This window comes from Podarcis raffonei, chromosome 14 (genome assembly GCF_027172205.1).
Source record: "Podarcis raffonei isolate rPodRaf1 chromosome 14, rPodRaf1.pri, whole genome shotgun sequence".
Lineage (NCBI taxonomy): Eukaryota > Metazoa > Chordata > Lepidosauria > Squamata > Lacertidae > Podarcis > Podarcis raffonei.
Window position 1 is genome coordinate 24,819,953 of NC_070615.1, and position 15,987 is coordinate 24,835,939.

The following is a 15,987-nucleotide window of genomic DNA, read 5'->3' on the forward strand; positions in this document are numbered from 1 at the left end:
AAGCCAAGATTAAATCAGTGCGCCTAAGACTCTTAAGACGAGCCCCTCAGGGTCCTTCTCACTCTTCAACTCACAGTATGGCTAACTCTGCACAACGCCCACCAAAAATACGCCACCAAAAAGTAGGGAAAAGGGGACACAAGTAAACATATCCAGATTTATAGGCATGGAGGCAAATTTAGAAACGATTGCTAAACATTTAATATAAATACTTCTCACCTTGGAGGGGAGGCCTGGGTGCCTGCATCGCTAAATTAGGGTTACCAGACATCCCCGTTTCTCAGGGACAGTCCTTGAATTTGTGAATGAGTCCCTGGACAAATTCCATCCCCGGAATGTCCCCGGATTTCATCTAATGTCCCCGGGAAACGCAGCAGTGGCAGCCCGGAACAGTTGGCTCTGGCTGGCTTCAGGAGCTGCTCTGAAGTCCCCATATGATGGTGGTGCAGGGGCTCTAAGACGCAGCTTCCGGGCTGCCTCCACCTTCCCTGACCCCAGCAACTAAGCTGTGAAGAGAGGCTTCATGATGCCTATCGGAGCAGTCTCCCGACTACTACTTGCGTGCAAGCAGGAGCGGGGCAGGGATCTCTCAGCTGTAAAGGGAAGCTTCACAGGAGGGGGCAGGAATAAGAAGGTAGGCCGATTGGGGCTGGCTGAGGGCAGGCTGAGTTTGGATCAGATGCTACTACTTAATCCGTTCCAGAAGACCGTTCGGCTTCCAGAAAGTTAGAAAACCGAGGATCAATGGGCTGGCTGCAAAGTCAATTGGGGGGGGGGGATTAAAAACATGGCTCAGAAGCCATTTGGCTTCCGAAAATCGTTCAAGAACCAGAGCAGTTACTTCTGGGTTTTCAGCATCCAGGAACCAAAACGTTCCAAAACGGAGGCGTTCGGAAACCAAGGTTTGACTGTATGGGCCAGATCTTGGTTAGGCAGCCACATTTCCTCCCCCCCCCCCCCACCTCATAGATTTGCTTTCAGAAAAATAACAACACAGACCCTGAGCTTCCCAACCCTCCCCCCTTTTTTGTAGAGATATAAAGTGGAAATCACACCCCAAAATCTGTCCCAAAATAAGGTCGGGGAACAACTGGCACCTGTCAATAATGGTTTGCGTAGAAGAAAATGAAAGACAAAGATGAAAGCTGCATCTTTTTACTGGGCCCACTGATGGTTGGAAAACCAGAAAACTGTGGAGTTTCAGCTGTTCCTTGTAGCTGAAACTGACCAGCAGCTACATTAAAAACCTAACCCAGGCTGGGTTGGTGGGTTAGCACAGACATCAAAGCCACCAGGACAAAGGAAATGAGTTTGCAGCAGCAGGATTAGCCAGCAGGGGCCTCTCAGTGGGTGTGAAAAGAGGGGGGTGGGTGAGGACTTCGAGATAAATGGATAAACACCCCTTCCCCATCACTTGCTCAAACCCCAAACAGCTCAGATGGAACTGCGAAGAAGAGTTGCATTCATCCACGTTTTCCAAGATAACTCAGGTTCTCAATGGATGATGAAGCCACATGGAGACTCTCTTACATGGAGACTCTTCGAAGGAGGGCAGGCCTCTTTCCTTGCCCCACCAAATGCTGACAGTAGTGGCAGAACACACACACCCCTCTGCAGGGCAGGCTTCAACATAGATTGTCTTTGCTCCCCTCTAGCGGCCAGCCAGGGGCGTGGAGACCAGGCGGAAGATGTCTCCCTGCCCAACTCAAGGCTGAAACAAAACACTCGCAGCTGCTGTGCTCAGGGCACTCATGCCCAGGTCCCTCCCTGCCTGGCAAAGGCCCTGCGGGGCTCTGGGTTGTCCCTTTCCTTTCTAGCAGGGCTGTCATGGGAGGACTTGGCCACTGTACTTCATGCTCTCCAGACTGGACTACTGCAATACGCTCTCGGTGGGGCTGCCCTTGAAGGACGATTTTAAAAATTCAGCTTGTCTGATTTTGGCAGTGGTGGCAAGGAGGGGAGAAATTAAGCAAACAGGGTGCTAGGGTGGGCAGAGACCAGTGGTGGGGGTGCAAATCACCCCTTTCCCAGTCATCAGGTAGATTGTTTGATGAGTGAAGCAGAGGTGGCAACTCTCCACCTTTCCTCAGCAAATCTGCACACAACCACTGAAGGAGGGTTGTGAATCTCCATGCTTTCCTGTATATGTATGTGAATGGGTGCATGAGAGTGTGGGGTGTTATGTGACCCCCTAGAGGGCTGATTGCAGCCCTCAACCCCCCCCCCCCAAAATGGTAAGTGGCCCCGATAAACCAAATCTGACCAGACTGGCCCCTGAATCCTCTTTCAACAGTGGTTGTGGGACAACTTCCCCCTCCGTCCCGCAATACTAGAGGGCAGAAGGCTAGCTTAGGGGCACAGACTAGCTTTGGGGACTCAGGAGGATGGGGTGTGTTACACCTCCAGCATCTGGCATCTGAGGCAGCTGCCCCACTCTGGCAAGTGGCAGGGCTGGCTCTCATGTTTAGAGTCTGCATTTGCCTACTGAAGATAATATCGAGTTTGAAAAGAAATGTGTTGCATTTCTTAGGAGATCTTATAATTCTGCTTCCTCAGACAAGCCTCACAAGGTCTCACATATGACTCCTCCTGGCCACCTGACCTGCTGTACAGGTGTGTAAAGGGGGACATAGTAGATAGAGCCTTTTTCTCCCTCTCTTGTCAGATTGTCACTCCGGACATCCACTGAAGCCGAATGGTCGAAAATTCAGGACGCATACTTCTTCACGCAACATATAGTTTAAGGCTGCCATATTTCAAAAAGTGAAAATCCTGGACACAAATAAAATAAAATAATTTTTGGCCAAACTCATTGAGCTTAAATGTGACGTTCTGAGCTATTTTTAATAGCTCAATCTACACTTCCGACATGGGCGCTGTTTATGAGGACCGAATCCCAGCTATGTCCGGGAAATTCCGGACATATGGCAGCCCCAACAAACTACGGAAATCAATCCCACAAGAGGGAGTGATGACTGGACGAAGTCATGGAGGAGAGGGCTATCAGTGGCTACTTGCCAAGAAGGTGGTGTTTTGCCTTTGCCACCAGAAGCTTATGAATACCAGCCGCTGGGAATCACAGGACGAGCGCTGCTGGGCTGGGGTCCTCCTCCTGGGCTTCCCAGAGGCATCAGGATAGCCACTATGAGAACAGGACGCTGAGCTAGATGGGCTCCCTTTGGCCTGATCCTGCAGCCAGGCTCTTTTTATGTTCTTATGTAAGCAGTTTACAAGTAGCTGAGCTGGAGCTATTATTCCCTTTTTAAATACAGTGGTACCTCAGGTTAAGTACTTAATTCGTTCTGGAGGTCTGTTCTTAACCTGAGACTGTTCTTAAACTGAAGCACCATTTCTCTGCCGCGCCACCGGAGCACAATTTCTGTTCTTAACCTGAAGCACCACTTTAGCTAATGGGGCCTCCTGCTGCCACCGCGCCGCCGGAGCAAAATTTCTGTTCTGATCCTGAAGCAAAGTTCTTAACCTGAAGCACTATTTCTGGGTTAGCGGAGTCTGTAACCTGAAGCATATGTAACCCGAGGTACCACTGTACAGGGAATGGAAGATAAGAGAGGGTGAATTGCCTCAGGGCCATGTGGTGAGTCCTTGGTGGAGGCAGAGAACATGAACCCAGGTCCACCGCCATTTCTCCACCCGCAAAGAGCCGCACTGGTAAAACCTCTGGCTGTAAAGAAACTCTACCCTGCCCAGCTAAAGCTCTTGCCACCCGACTGCACTTTGCCCTCCTCCCCATCTCCAGTTTGATGGCTGCTTTCTCTTCAGGGCTGGGGACCCGCAAGAAATGTCATGATTGACGCCAACGCGAAATCCCACGCGCTCGCCACACACTTGTTTCAGTCAATCTCCTAATTACCTTACACATTCTCCACAGGCTACAAAGACAGGCATAAACTGATTAGCTAAATTAGGCCAATTAAACATTCCCTAATGAAATGAAATGCTCCAGACAAACTCTGGGAAGCTTTAAAGCAAAAGGGTGGGTGGGGAGGAGCAAGTGAAGTGGGGAGGAAAAGCAAAGGCAGCACAATTGGCAGGCAAAATAAGTTGCCGCGAAAGAAAGAAAAAGTTATAAAGGGATCTTGGAGCAGAAACTGCCATGACAGCAAGACTTGGGGGGGTGGAGTGGGAGTGTGGACGACGCACGGGTGCAGCCCCCCCCCCTTCTGCCTGTCCATAAAACACACCAACCTCCAGAACCTTATGATGCAAATCTGTGCATGGGGTAACATCTGGCCACAGAAGGAGTCAGAGGAAGAAGGTAAAGGTAAAGGTAAAGGGACCCCTGACCATTAGGTCCAGTCATGACCGACTCTGGGGTTGCGGTGCTCATCTCGCTTTATTGGCCAAGGGAGCCGGCGTACAGCTTCCGGGTCATGTGGCCAGCATGACTAATCCGCTTCTGGCGAATCAGAGCAGCGCACGGAAATGCCGTTTACCTTCCCGCCAGAGCGGTACCTATTTATCTACTTGCGCTTTGACGTGCTTTCGAACTGCTAGGTTGGCAGGAGCAGGAACCGAACAATGGGAGCTCACCCCGTCGCAGGGATTCAAACTGCTGACCTTCTGATCGGCAAGTCCTAGGCTTTGTGGTTTAACCCACAGCGCCACCCACGTCCCTCAGAGGAAGAAGAATGGTGCTCAAATCCATGACCATATCTTGCACTCTGGCATGCAGTTTGCTGACACCAAGCCCCAACCAGGAAAGGGGAATGGGCTAAATACACATGCAGAACATCTTGGGAAGCAATAAGTGGGAGTCACTGACATCTCTTAAGACACATGATTTGGCTTGGTTCTGTACTGCAGAAGTTCTCTCTGGTACTCCAGGTTTAGCAATTATTATTTTACACTACCTTAGCACAGGGATGGCTTAGCTCAGGGGACCGCTGCGTTTTCTAAGCCCGAGGGCACTGGTTGCCAGCAAGTCCTCCACTGAGGTCTTCCAAGGGTGTCTGTGAACCAGCCTCCTCCTGCTCCTCTTCACTGCTCCCTTTTCCTCCCTTGCAAAGTACATACAGCTGAAGGAGGACGCTGGAAAAGCGACTCTCTTCCCCACTTCCTCCTTCAGCTCTATGTGCTCTTCAAGGTTCAGGTTATTTTTGCTTAAGCTCACTTTTGCCCAGATCCTGTGATCCCAGCAAACGTTTTCGCTATTGGCGGTGCAAGGCAGTGGGGCCTGATCCATGGGAGAGAACTGAATGAGGGTGGGTGAAGAGATGCTTACTGCACTCAGCCAAAAAAATCAAAATGTTCCTTGCAATTGGCTATCATGTGCTCCTGTACTTTCTTTGCAGAACTGATCCGGCCCCATCTGGATAGTCATAATCATTTTCACCCCAAACCAGACACTTCTTGGCTCCTTTCAGTTCTCCACCCCACCCCCAGCAATCACATTAATTATTATTATTATTTTAAGCTCTAGCAACCTGCTTCCATCCTGGCGGAAGTGGTGCCTGGGCCCTTTTGCACATTCTCAGCATGTCCCAAAATGTCTCCCAGTGCCTAACAAATCCAAACCCCCTCTTCCCAACATCTCATCCATGCATTGTCTAGCTGGCCCTGCGTGTGGAACAGGTAGCGTTTCAGAGAAAGCCACCTTGAAGGTCCTGTCTTTCATGCCCCCTTCCCTTCCAAGCAATCTAATTTGGGCTTTCAGGATCGCCAGGAACACAATCTGCCAGCATTAAAATATCTTCACTGCCTTCAACATTTTGAGGCGCAATTCAAACTGTAAGATGTAACCTCCCCCAAAATATCCAACCCACCTTGGGAACAGGTTATCTGAGGACTGCTTGTTCCCCTTCAAAGTGGCAAGGGGATCCCCATGAAAGGGGATCACAGGACCTAATAAAATACCTTTCTTTTGATGTGGCCTGTGCTGTCATCCAGGGGGCAACCACGAATAAGGCCCTGCACTTCAGTCAGCTCCATGATGTCCGCTGGTGGTGAGGGAGCATCATCAGAAAGCGGGGTCATCAGGGATTCCAGTTCGTGAGAGTTGGAGGGGGCCACAGGAAGGGACGGTGTTTGCCGGCTCCGGTGATAGTAGGTGTGGTTCCCGGCTGCTTGGGAAACCAGGCCTGCCACAGACTCCCTGCAGGAGTGAATGAACAAAAGACTAAGCGCTCACCAACCAGTAACGAAACTTCCCCCGCAGCTCAATGAATGCTGGAGATTTCCCAGCAGACTGAACCAGTGCTGGGCACAGGACTCATTCTTGGCCAATAGCAGCAAGTTATTAAGTAACCAATTGCTGATTTATTTGCTGCGGGATGATATACAGAACAGAAAGCTACCTTATACAGAGTTTGACCCCTGGTCCATCTAGGTCAGCTGTTTTTGGACTACAACTCCCATCATCCCTAGCTAGATGCAGCCAGGGACAGCACCTGAGACCTTTACTTTCAAAAACTGCGACACTGCCTTCCTAATTGCAGCAAGGCAGCTGTGTTAGTCAGCCAATACAAAAAACATATGCTACGGTACACTTTAGGGTTGTAGCTACTTTTGTATTATACTGAAATTATCCTGCTACGTGTGTCCGTGACGATGCTTTCTCTAGCACCATAGGAAACAGTCTTTGACTGAGTCGGACTATTGGCACATCTCGCTCACTGCTATCTGCACTGACTAGCAGTGGTCTTCCAGGGCTTCGGACAAAAGACACAGAACAGAGGCTGCGATACTGATATGGCAGGCTCATAGCCGAATGGACAGGCTTCAGTTTGGTCTGATGTACTTTGGGCCAAGGCGAGGCAGAAACCTACCTTGGCTTGTTGTTGCGAAAGCTGGCGCACATGCAGAAGAGGACACACAGCAAGCCTAGGCAGATTCCCACGATGATCCCCGTGACAGAGTGAACGTCCAGCATATCTGAGGGACACAGGAGAGCAGTCAAAGGGTGATGCCCTTTGGGTGATGCCGCGGCCTGCCAAGGCGAACCCCACCTTGCACTGTGTGCGCTGCTGTGTGTACCTGAGAACTTCTCCTGCAAGGTCTGCACGTCCTTGACGTTGGAGTACGGCCCTGACCCAACCACCGTCTTGGCTCCCATCTTGAAGAAATACCGGGTGTCGCTCTCCAGCCCGTGGACTTCGGTGCTGAACGTATTGCCTAAGCAAGAGAGCAAACCCAGCAGGTGCTCAAGTGTTGCAGACTGGTTAAAAAACACAGCGGATGTTCTGTGACTCCCATGTAGTAGTAATAATAATAACAATATATTATTTATACCCCGCACACTCTGGGTGGCTTCCAACAAAAGATTAACAATACATCAAAACATCAGTCATTAAAAACTTCCCTAAACAGGGCTGCCTTCAGATGTCTTCTAAATGTCAGGTAGCTGTTTATTTCTTTGACATAGGATGGGAGGGCGTTCCACAGGGCGGGCGCCACCACTGAGAAGGCCCTCTGCCTGGTTCCCTGTAACTTTGCTTCTCGCAGTGAGGGAACAGCCAGAAGGTCCTTGGCGCTGGACCTCAGTGTCCAGGCTGAACAATGGGGGTGGAGACGCTCCTTCAGGTATACTGGGCTGAGGCCAAGGAAGACTGCTTCTTCTTCAAACACAAACGGGGTGGGGAAACCCTCAGTCAAATTTCATGTGGGTGGCAAAGAGGGGGAGAGAGGGTAGCAGAAGAAGAGAAAGACCTATTCACCACCACATCTGCTCACCCTGGCATGTTGGCTCTGGCAGATGACCCCTGGGGGAAAGTTGAAAAATGAAACGACTCCCATACTCCTGCACAAAAGTTTCCTCTGTGCATTTTTTTACCTTCTTTTGTCAGTAGAGTCCACATCTCATCAGGTTGAGTGTGGTTGGCGTTGTAGAGGATGAGGTACTCCACGATGATGCCGTTTGGCTCAGAGGGGGGGCACCAGTGGACCTGGACGGCATATGGGTTGATGGGGTGCAGCCGCAAGTCGGAGGGAGGCGTTGACGGCCCTGCGGGAAGGGGAGGACAGAACGCAAAAAGGGAGAAGGGGGTTTATCGAGCAACCGTTAAGGCAGCCGTCTCCAGATGTCAGGGACTGGGCAGAAGAGGTACGGTAGAGACCACCTCCCCAGCCTGACCCTTCCAGAGAAGAAGAAAACAGTTCAGAATTACAACAGGGGTGTGAGGGAGATCACAGCTCAGAGGCGGATGAGGGGGAAAGCTGGGAAATAATGGGAGAGGAGAAAGAAGAAGCACTAGGGGGCGACAGCTGACAGACACAGCGTCTTTACAAAGCATTCCAGACCCCCCCCCCACACCCGGTGAGCCTTGAAAGTAAGAGAGCAAAGTGCTCAAAGGCAGAGGGCGCTTGTGATGACACATGAAGGGGGGAGGGAGGGAGGGGTGGAGACTCACGCGGAGCAAAGCCATTATTCCAAGAGGCTGGATTTCTCAGCCTCTCTCTGAATATTGAATAAAAAGCAGTTGGTAAGAACTTTTCCTTGTCTTATTCCTGGCAACCTGCTGTGGGGGGTTGGATCCTGTGCTGCCTGACACCAACCTGCTATGTCCCTCGTCTAGAAACCTGGGGAGCCACTGCCGCAGTGGTCTTCTTGAACCTTGGATCCTCAGATGTTGATGGGCTATAACTCCTGTCTTCCCTGACCTTTAGCTAAGCTGCCTGCAGATGTTGGGAGTTGGACTCCAACAATCACGAGGGACTTCAAGGTTGAAGAAGGGTACCTGTGCAGATAATGCTCAGCTAGAAGGACCAATGATCAATGGCAAAACATGTACCGTATTTTTCGCTCTATAGGACGTACTTTTTCCCCTCCAAAAATTAAGGGGCAAAGTGTGTGTGTCCTATGGAGCGAATGCAGGCTCCTTGGCTTCAGCGATAGCAATGCGAAGCCTCCGAAGTGCAGAGGGAGCGCTCCCTCCGCACTCCGGAGGCTTTGCGTTGCTTTCGCTGAAGCCTGGAGATCGATAGGGGTCAGTGCGCACCAACCCCTCTCGCTCTCCAGGCTGCAGGGATATCCACCTGAAGCCTTTGGAGCACAGCGTGAGTTCCCACTGTGCTCCATAGGCTTCAGGTTCCTTTTGCTGAAGCCAGGAGAGCAAGACTCTCCTGGCTTCAGCAGAGAGGGAGAGCTGCACAGCGCCCCTTCAGCCAAGCAGGAGGAGAAATGGAAGGGGCTCCGTTTCTCCTGCCGCTTCGCTGAAGGGGCGCTGAGCAGAGAGGGGGAGTTTTTTTTTCTTGTTCTCCCCCTCTAAAACAAGGTGCGTCCTATGGTCGGGTGTGTCTTATAGAGTGAAAAATATGGTACTTTGTATGCACTAGGTTCCAGGTTCAATCCCTGGTGCCTCCTGGTAGGGCTTTAATGTCAGTGCAGACATTACAGAGCTAAGTGGATCAACAGTCTGTTGGTATAAGGCAGCTTCCTGTGAGACTCAGTAGAAAACCAACTTTGTATGGCTTACTCCAGCCTTCCCCAACCTGGTGCCCCCCTGGATGTCTGGGACTTCAAGTGCCATCAGCACCGCCAGCCAGCATGGCTGTCCGATGACAAGGCCCACGGGAGCTCTTAATTTGGATTTTTTTCTGGTCGAGGCTGCTGCTGCATCTTCGTTTTTTATTTTTATTTATTTCACAAAATTTATATTCTGCAGGATTTTATTAAAAAAGCCAAACCTCTCAAAGTGGTTAACAAAAAGAATAAAACAATAAACAACTATTTAAAAACCTTTAAGAATAATTAAAATCAACAATAAGCTAAAAACCAGATTAAAACACATGTCAACGTTCTGCATGTGTGGATAGGCTTGCAAAAAAAAAAATTTTTAAATGTTACAAGCAGGCATCAAAAAGAGTACAGCGATGTTACCTGCCTGTTGTCAATAGGCAGGGAGTTCCAAAGTATGAGTGCTAACACACTGAAAAATTGATTTCTTTGCAGAGCAAATATTAGTTATTGTCGTAAAATTTTATTTGCTTTTGCCTGTGTTGGAGATTTGTATCTTTACTGAGAATTTTTTAACATGAACAGCAGAATATTTTTGAATAAGCAGTTATAGGGGCTAAAAACTTACATTTAAAACTCTCATTCTGAAAACTAAGCTCTGCAAGAACCTGGGTAAGAACCCAAGCCATTTTGCTACTTGAGGCAAAGGGAAAGGTTGGAGCCTCCTCTGTTCCCATCATTCCACATGTAGAAGCCAAGGAAATGGCAGCTGAATGTGACAGTGGAGCTAGAATGCAGCAGTAGCCTTCAGTTTGTCTAATCCTCTTTTAAAGCCAACTAAGTTAGTGGCTATCACTATCACCTGTGGGAGAGAGAGCCACAATTTAACTATGAGCTGTGTGAAGAAGCCACTGGTCCTAGGGTTGGGAGAGAAGCAGCCATCAGTCTTAGCAGGTGATACACCCAGCTCTGTTCTGCCCAACACCTTTTCCGTCAATGCCTCCATCCCTCATCTGCTGTCTGAGACTCTGCCTAACGCTGCCTTGCTCTGCCTAACGATAGGGCCGGCCCTTCATGGAGCACATGTGCTATTGTTCAGTTAGGTAAGGTAGCCTGCACTCCCCCATCCAAATCTTTCACCCCAAACCTGCAGACATTTATTTATCAAGCACTCTGTTGTGTACTCACTGTCCGGAAGGGTGAACCATTCCACCGCATTCCCGAATGGCCCATCGACACCGACGCCATTCGACTGCACGGCAAATTCGTATCTGGTGAACGGCTTCAGCCCACTGATGAGGATGTCTTCGTCAGAGCTATGGAAGGAAGAATGCCCACAAGAGAGAAAATATTACGATGCCATCTGCAATCTGTGTACCCCCATAAGAAGACTGGCAGCTGTCAAAACAGAAGAGATGGCAGGTCTTGTGGTTTCATAGTGCTTCACTTGATATTTGAGATTCTTATTTATTGTTCACAAGTATCATTCCACTTCTGCTAAGATGGTATCACTTTTACAATATAATCTTATATATCCCTTAAATATTTTCCATTCTTCTTGGGTTTTCTGGTTTAAGGCTCCTCTTACTTTTTCCATTAGCTTTGCTAGTCACCCTCTTACCTTGTGTAGTAAGTCACAAGCGAGGCGTTTTTCAGCCCCCAGGGACTGAACCGCACGGTGTAATTGACGATCTTCACCGTGGTGAAATCCGGCTTCTTCCACCTCAACCAAATTGACGTGGAGCTGTTGGATTCCACGTAGACATGGGCTGGGGGCAGTGGTGGGCCCTTCTGAAGTGGAGGGTCTGAAAGGGTGATCAAGAGAAGAGAAGAAATGCAGAATCAGGCACATGGAGGATGACTCCTGGACCAGCTTGCAAAGGAACAACAGCGGAAATTTCAGAGGAACAAGGCAGGGTGAAATGTTGTGGTCAGATGAGCCACAGAATGTGGAAGAAGTCAAATGGGGATGACTGGAGCTGTGGTCCATAAGAACCTCAGCGGAACCTGCTGGATCAGGCCAACAGCCCATCTAATTCAGCATCCTGTTCTCCCAGCTGCCAGCCCAAAAAGCCTATGAATCAAAGAAGCAGGACCTGAGCACAAGAGCTCTTTCCCCTCCTGTGGTGTCCGGCAACTGGCATTCAGGAGCATGACTGCCTCCAACCATGGAAGCAGAACACAGCCTTCTCCTTCATGAACTTGTCCAACCCTCTTTTAAAGCCATTCAAGTTTGGGGCCACCACTGCCTCCTATGGAAGCACCTTTCATAGTCTACGCTCTGCTTGAAGAAGTCTTTTCTTTTAACGGTCCTGGGTTGTCCAACATTTGGCTTCACTGGATGTCCACAAGTTCTAGGGTTAGGAAAGAAGGAGAACTTTTCTCTCTCCTTTTTCCATGCCGTGCAAACTGCATCTAAAGGGAATTATTAAAATATTTGATGTCTTCTTCTTCTTGTTTTTAAATACAGTGGAACCTCGATTGTCAGATGTTTCGGCTTTCGAATGCCGACAACCCAGAAGTGAATGCTCCCATTTTCGAACATGCCTCGGCTTCCAAGGTGTGTTTCTCCATTTTTTCAATGGATTTTGCCAAGCGTCCATTGAGCTTCAGTTGTTGAACGTTTTGGAAGTCGAACGGCCTTCTGGAACGGATTACGTTCGACAACCGAGGTTCCACTGTATTCTGTTGGGAGCAACCCAGTTAGATGGTTGGCATATACATAATGAATTGTTGTTGTTGTTAAACAACTTCCATCGTGTCACCTTTTACCCATCTTTTCTCTCATCTAAAAGTCCCCAATACTGCAACGTTTCCTCATAGGGGAGTTTTCCCATCCCCTCAGGGCCGGATTTAGGTTTGATGAGGCCCTAAGCTACTGAAGGTAATGGGGCCCTTTATATGTCCAGCTGTCCTTTGTCAACAACAAATTGTCGCTGTTTCTTGTGTTGAATATATGCTATATGGTAATTTATGGACCTAATAGGTCCATAAACAACTCAAAACACTTTTGCTGTATGTAGGTTTTATTTTATTTGTTTTTTATCTTATATTTTGGAAATGTACATCCAGTTTTTTCCCTCTAAAAATTTTTGGGGCCCCCAAGCTTGTTTAGCTTATACGTGAATCCGGCACTGCATTCCCTTGATCATTTTGGCTGCCTTTGTCTTAACACCTGGAGGCACCAGGTTGGCAAAGGCTGCCTTATCATATTGCTTTGTGGGAAAGCCATCCACAAACATGAGCCAGGAGTCAAGGCCTTGCAGCAGCAGCAGCAGCATCTACCTGCTACGGTTACAGGCGCCCTCTCGGTCCTTCCCTTCCAAACTGCCGCGTAGCCATCTTCATGCTTGTTGAACGCCACCAGCTTCACTTCGTAGAGTCTCCCAGGAACTGGAGAGAATAAGCAGAGGAATGGAAGAGTGGGTCAAGCAACAAAAAGAGCAGCATGGCTTAGAAGAGCAAAATCATGGCTACCATCTCCATTTCAGCAAAGGGCCGTATCCAACGTTCTCTCTCCGCCAGTGGAGGAACCCTTGGGCTAGCAGATGGAAGGGTTTGAAGGAAACCAATGCAACAATTGCACTAGTGGAAGCTTGTTGCACAACAGCTGGTTCATGCCGCACAATCCATTACACAACCATCTGTGGTAATGAACCAGCACAAGTATGCTGCTAAGTGACTTCAACTTAGCACTGCACCAGATACAACCCATTCATAATAATTAAATGTGTGCCTCACATAGTAAGAGGTTTGCAAGATGAGGCAAAAGTTCTGCCTAGTCCAGCATCTCTGTTTCCAACAATGGAGAGACAAACAAGTCTGGGAAGAAGAGCGAGAAGGCAAACTCTCTTCTCTCTCATTTGGCATAGTTTTTAGTGGCATTCTGCTGTTCTAGTCCAGACTTCCCCAGCCTGTTGTTCTCTAGATGTTTTGGACAACACCTCCTATTACCCTTTCTTAAACCACCTGTACCTTGTGTCCCGTGGACTTATTTTGGTGATCATGAGTTCTATAATTAACAGGTGTGTCTTTTTAAAACAAAGAAGAGAATAAATCAGAGAAAACTCCAAAAACTGAAAAGCAAGGGCAATTAGCAGCAAAAATCTGGATGATTTAGTTTGGTTTAATGGTCAGAGCGCCGGACTAAGATGAAGGTTCAAATACCCAGTTAGCCATGAAGTTCACTGAGGGGCCTTGGGCCAATCACAGTCTCTCAGAATTGTATTCAACTAACTTTTACTTATAGGAGACCCATTGAAATAAATGACTCTAACTTAAGCCCATTAATTTCAATGGGTATATAGTGGTACCTCAGGTTACATACGCTTCAGGTTACATATGCTTCAGGTTACAGACTTCACTATTTTTTTAAAAAAAAATTTTATTGGCTTTTCAACATATATTATAAGACATTACACACAACAAACACAAACAAACGAACATATAAACATGTATAATTTCATGAAATTTTTTTCTTATACCCAATTTCAACGACTTCCCCATGCCTCCCTTTTCTGCATCCCTATTTTAAACTTTTTCAGCAACCCCTGATCTGAATTGCTTATAAATTCCTTTCTTTGACCCTTTTCTCTCCTCTTATCCAATCATTTATCTCTGCAAATCTGCTATGCTTTACCCATGACATTTTAACACTCACTAATTTTACAACAATTTTTAAGATAAAATTTGAATTTCTTCCAATCTTCTTCCACCGTCTCTTTCCCTTGGTCACGGATTCTGCCCGTCCAGGTTACAGACTTCACTAACCCAGAAACAGTGCTTCAGGTTAAGAACTTTGCTTCAGGATGAGAACAGAAATTGTGCTCCGGCGGCGCAGCAGCAGCAGGAGGCCCCATTAGCTAAAGTGGTGCTTCAGGTTAAGAACAGTTTCAGGTTAAGTACGGACCTCCGGAACGAATTAAGTACTTAACCCGAGGTACCACTGTATTCTAAGTAAAAGCTGACTTAGGCCCATTAATTTTGAATCTCAATGGGTCCATTCTGAGTAAAAGTTAAGTTGAACGCAACCCTCAGACCATAACCTACTTCACAGGGTTGTTGTGAGGATAAAAAGGGCACGGGGGGTAAGTGTGTATGCCCCCTTGAGTTCCTTAGAAGAAAAGTGGGATATAAATGTAATGAATACATTTAAAATTAAGAGAAAAACTTGGCATCCCAATTCCATCTCCCTTTGCCCAACTAGAATCAAGTGCCGGGTGAGTCTTTAGTAACCTCCTCCAGGCAATTGTCCTTTGGCATTTCATCACTATGGGGGGTTGTACAGCGACTCTACTCCACGCTCCCATTGACCCCACCTCTTGAATAGAGCGAACCAGGAACAGGCTGTTTAAGCATTTTTATTGGATGCTGCCAAAATATAAATAGGGCATTTTTTTAACCCATTAAATGAGTGCTGCTGTATTGTTGAATGCCATCCAGGGCAGACCATGGCCTTGCAACCAAAGTGGAGCTTTCCAGCAATGTGAATTCTGTGCTACCGCTAGATGCAGCCACCCTTTCTGGCTGCGCTGCAATCCAAGCCAAGCTCCAGAGAGAGCAAGCCAAGAGGGCTGTTCTAAAGCTCGCCTGCTTCTTTCTTCGCCCCTCTTTTGTAAGATCTGCTTATTCAAGGGAACTGCTTGAGCATCTCAAAGTTTACAAATAGAGGGAAAATGGGGCAATTCTCTCTCTGGACACCCAGCTCCTTGTTCCTCCCCGAATGGCCTCCCTCCCCCCACTTCTTGTTGGTTTCATTGACGAAGCTCTGCTAATTAAGGATGTGCCTATTCAGGGCCTGCTGTGGAGAAGATGGCCAGCTCCTTTCGCCACCACAATACGGCCTGTACAAAAGCACTTTTTGGCTGTGCCTGTGTATCACTCTTCTTTTGATTGTGCAAGTGTGTAGGAGGGGGGGGGGAGAGTGGTGCCACTCCCCCCCCCCACAAGGAAAAGCAAATGGATGGCAAGGATCAGAAAAGCCTTACACTTGTGCAACACACATTTGCATCTAGAAGAGAGAGAAAACATTTTAGCTCCTTTTTTTTTTGCCAGCCTCCCTAAGAACGCCACAGCAAAAAGGTTTTTTTGTCTGTTCTGAAAATCAGGCAGAACAGCAGGCAGAACAGAGTCGGCCTGGAGATGGTCCAAACTGCAGAGTGGCTGTGTGTGTGTGTTGGCTGAGGAGTGTCTCAGCATAGAGCAAAGGCTTAAAAGAGGGACCCACAGCCAAACATCTCCCCACACAGGGTGCCCTCTCTCTCCAGTCACAGCCCAAATGTAATGGAGGTAGACCTCAGGCCTGGTTCAGGCAACAGCGCATAGAATAAATGTTCTATGGTTGTTAGACAACCGCCAACTCAACTTCCTCCTCTTTCAGGCATGGATTTCTACCTACCCAATCCATAGCATGACAAACTGAGGTTGTATCCAACTAACGCCACATTTGCACCATGTTTATTTAAGGGTATTTAAGAACATTCAAGATGGTTAAAATCAGCAGGAACTAAGAAGAAATGAAACAGTTTTAACTTCTATGTGTCTGGAAGTTTGCAAAAGTTGGCTTAAGTAGCAAC

The 15,987-nt window shown here is 48.0% G+C and overlaps 1 protein-coding gene across 3 annotated transcripts in view; it reads right to left on the bottom strand.

Annotated features, from left to right (window-relative positions):
• Positions 1-15,987, bottom strand: part of IGDCC4 (immunoglobulin superfamily DCC subclass member 4) — a 78,714-nt gene that overhangs the window by 10,566 nt on the left and 52,161 nt on the right. For all 3 annotated transcript variants that reach the window (XM_053364683.1, XM_053364682.1, XM_053364684.1), the window contains 7 exons: positions 12,698-12,805; positions 11,034-11,217; positions 10,601-10,728; positions 7,790-7,960; positions 6,994-7,131; positions 6,786-6,891; positions 5,875-6,112 (listed from right to left, as the gene is read on the bottom strand). In XM_053364683.1, the coding sequence (XP_053220658.1) occupies positions 5,875-6,112; positions 6,786-6,891; positions 6,994-7,131; positions 7,790-7,960; positions 10,601-10,728; positions 11,034-11,217; positions 12,698-12,805 (1,073 nt within the window). The remainder of the gene's footprint in view (positions 1-5,874; positions 6,113-6,785; positions 6,892-6,993; positions 7,132-7,789; positions 7,961-10,600; positions 10,729-11,033; positions 11,218-12,697; positions 12,806-15,987) is intronic.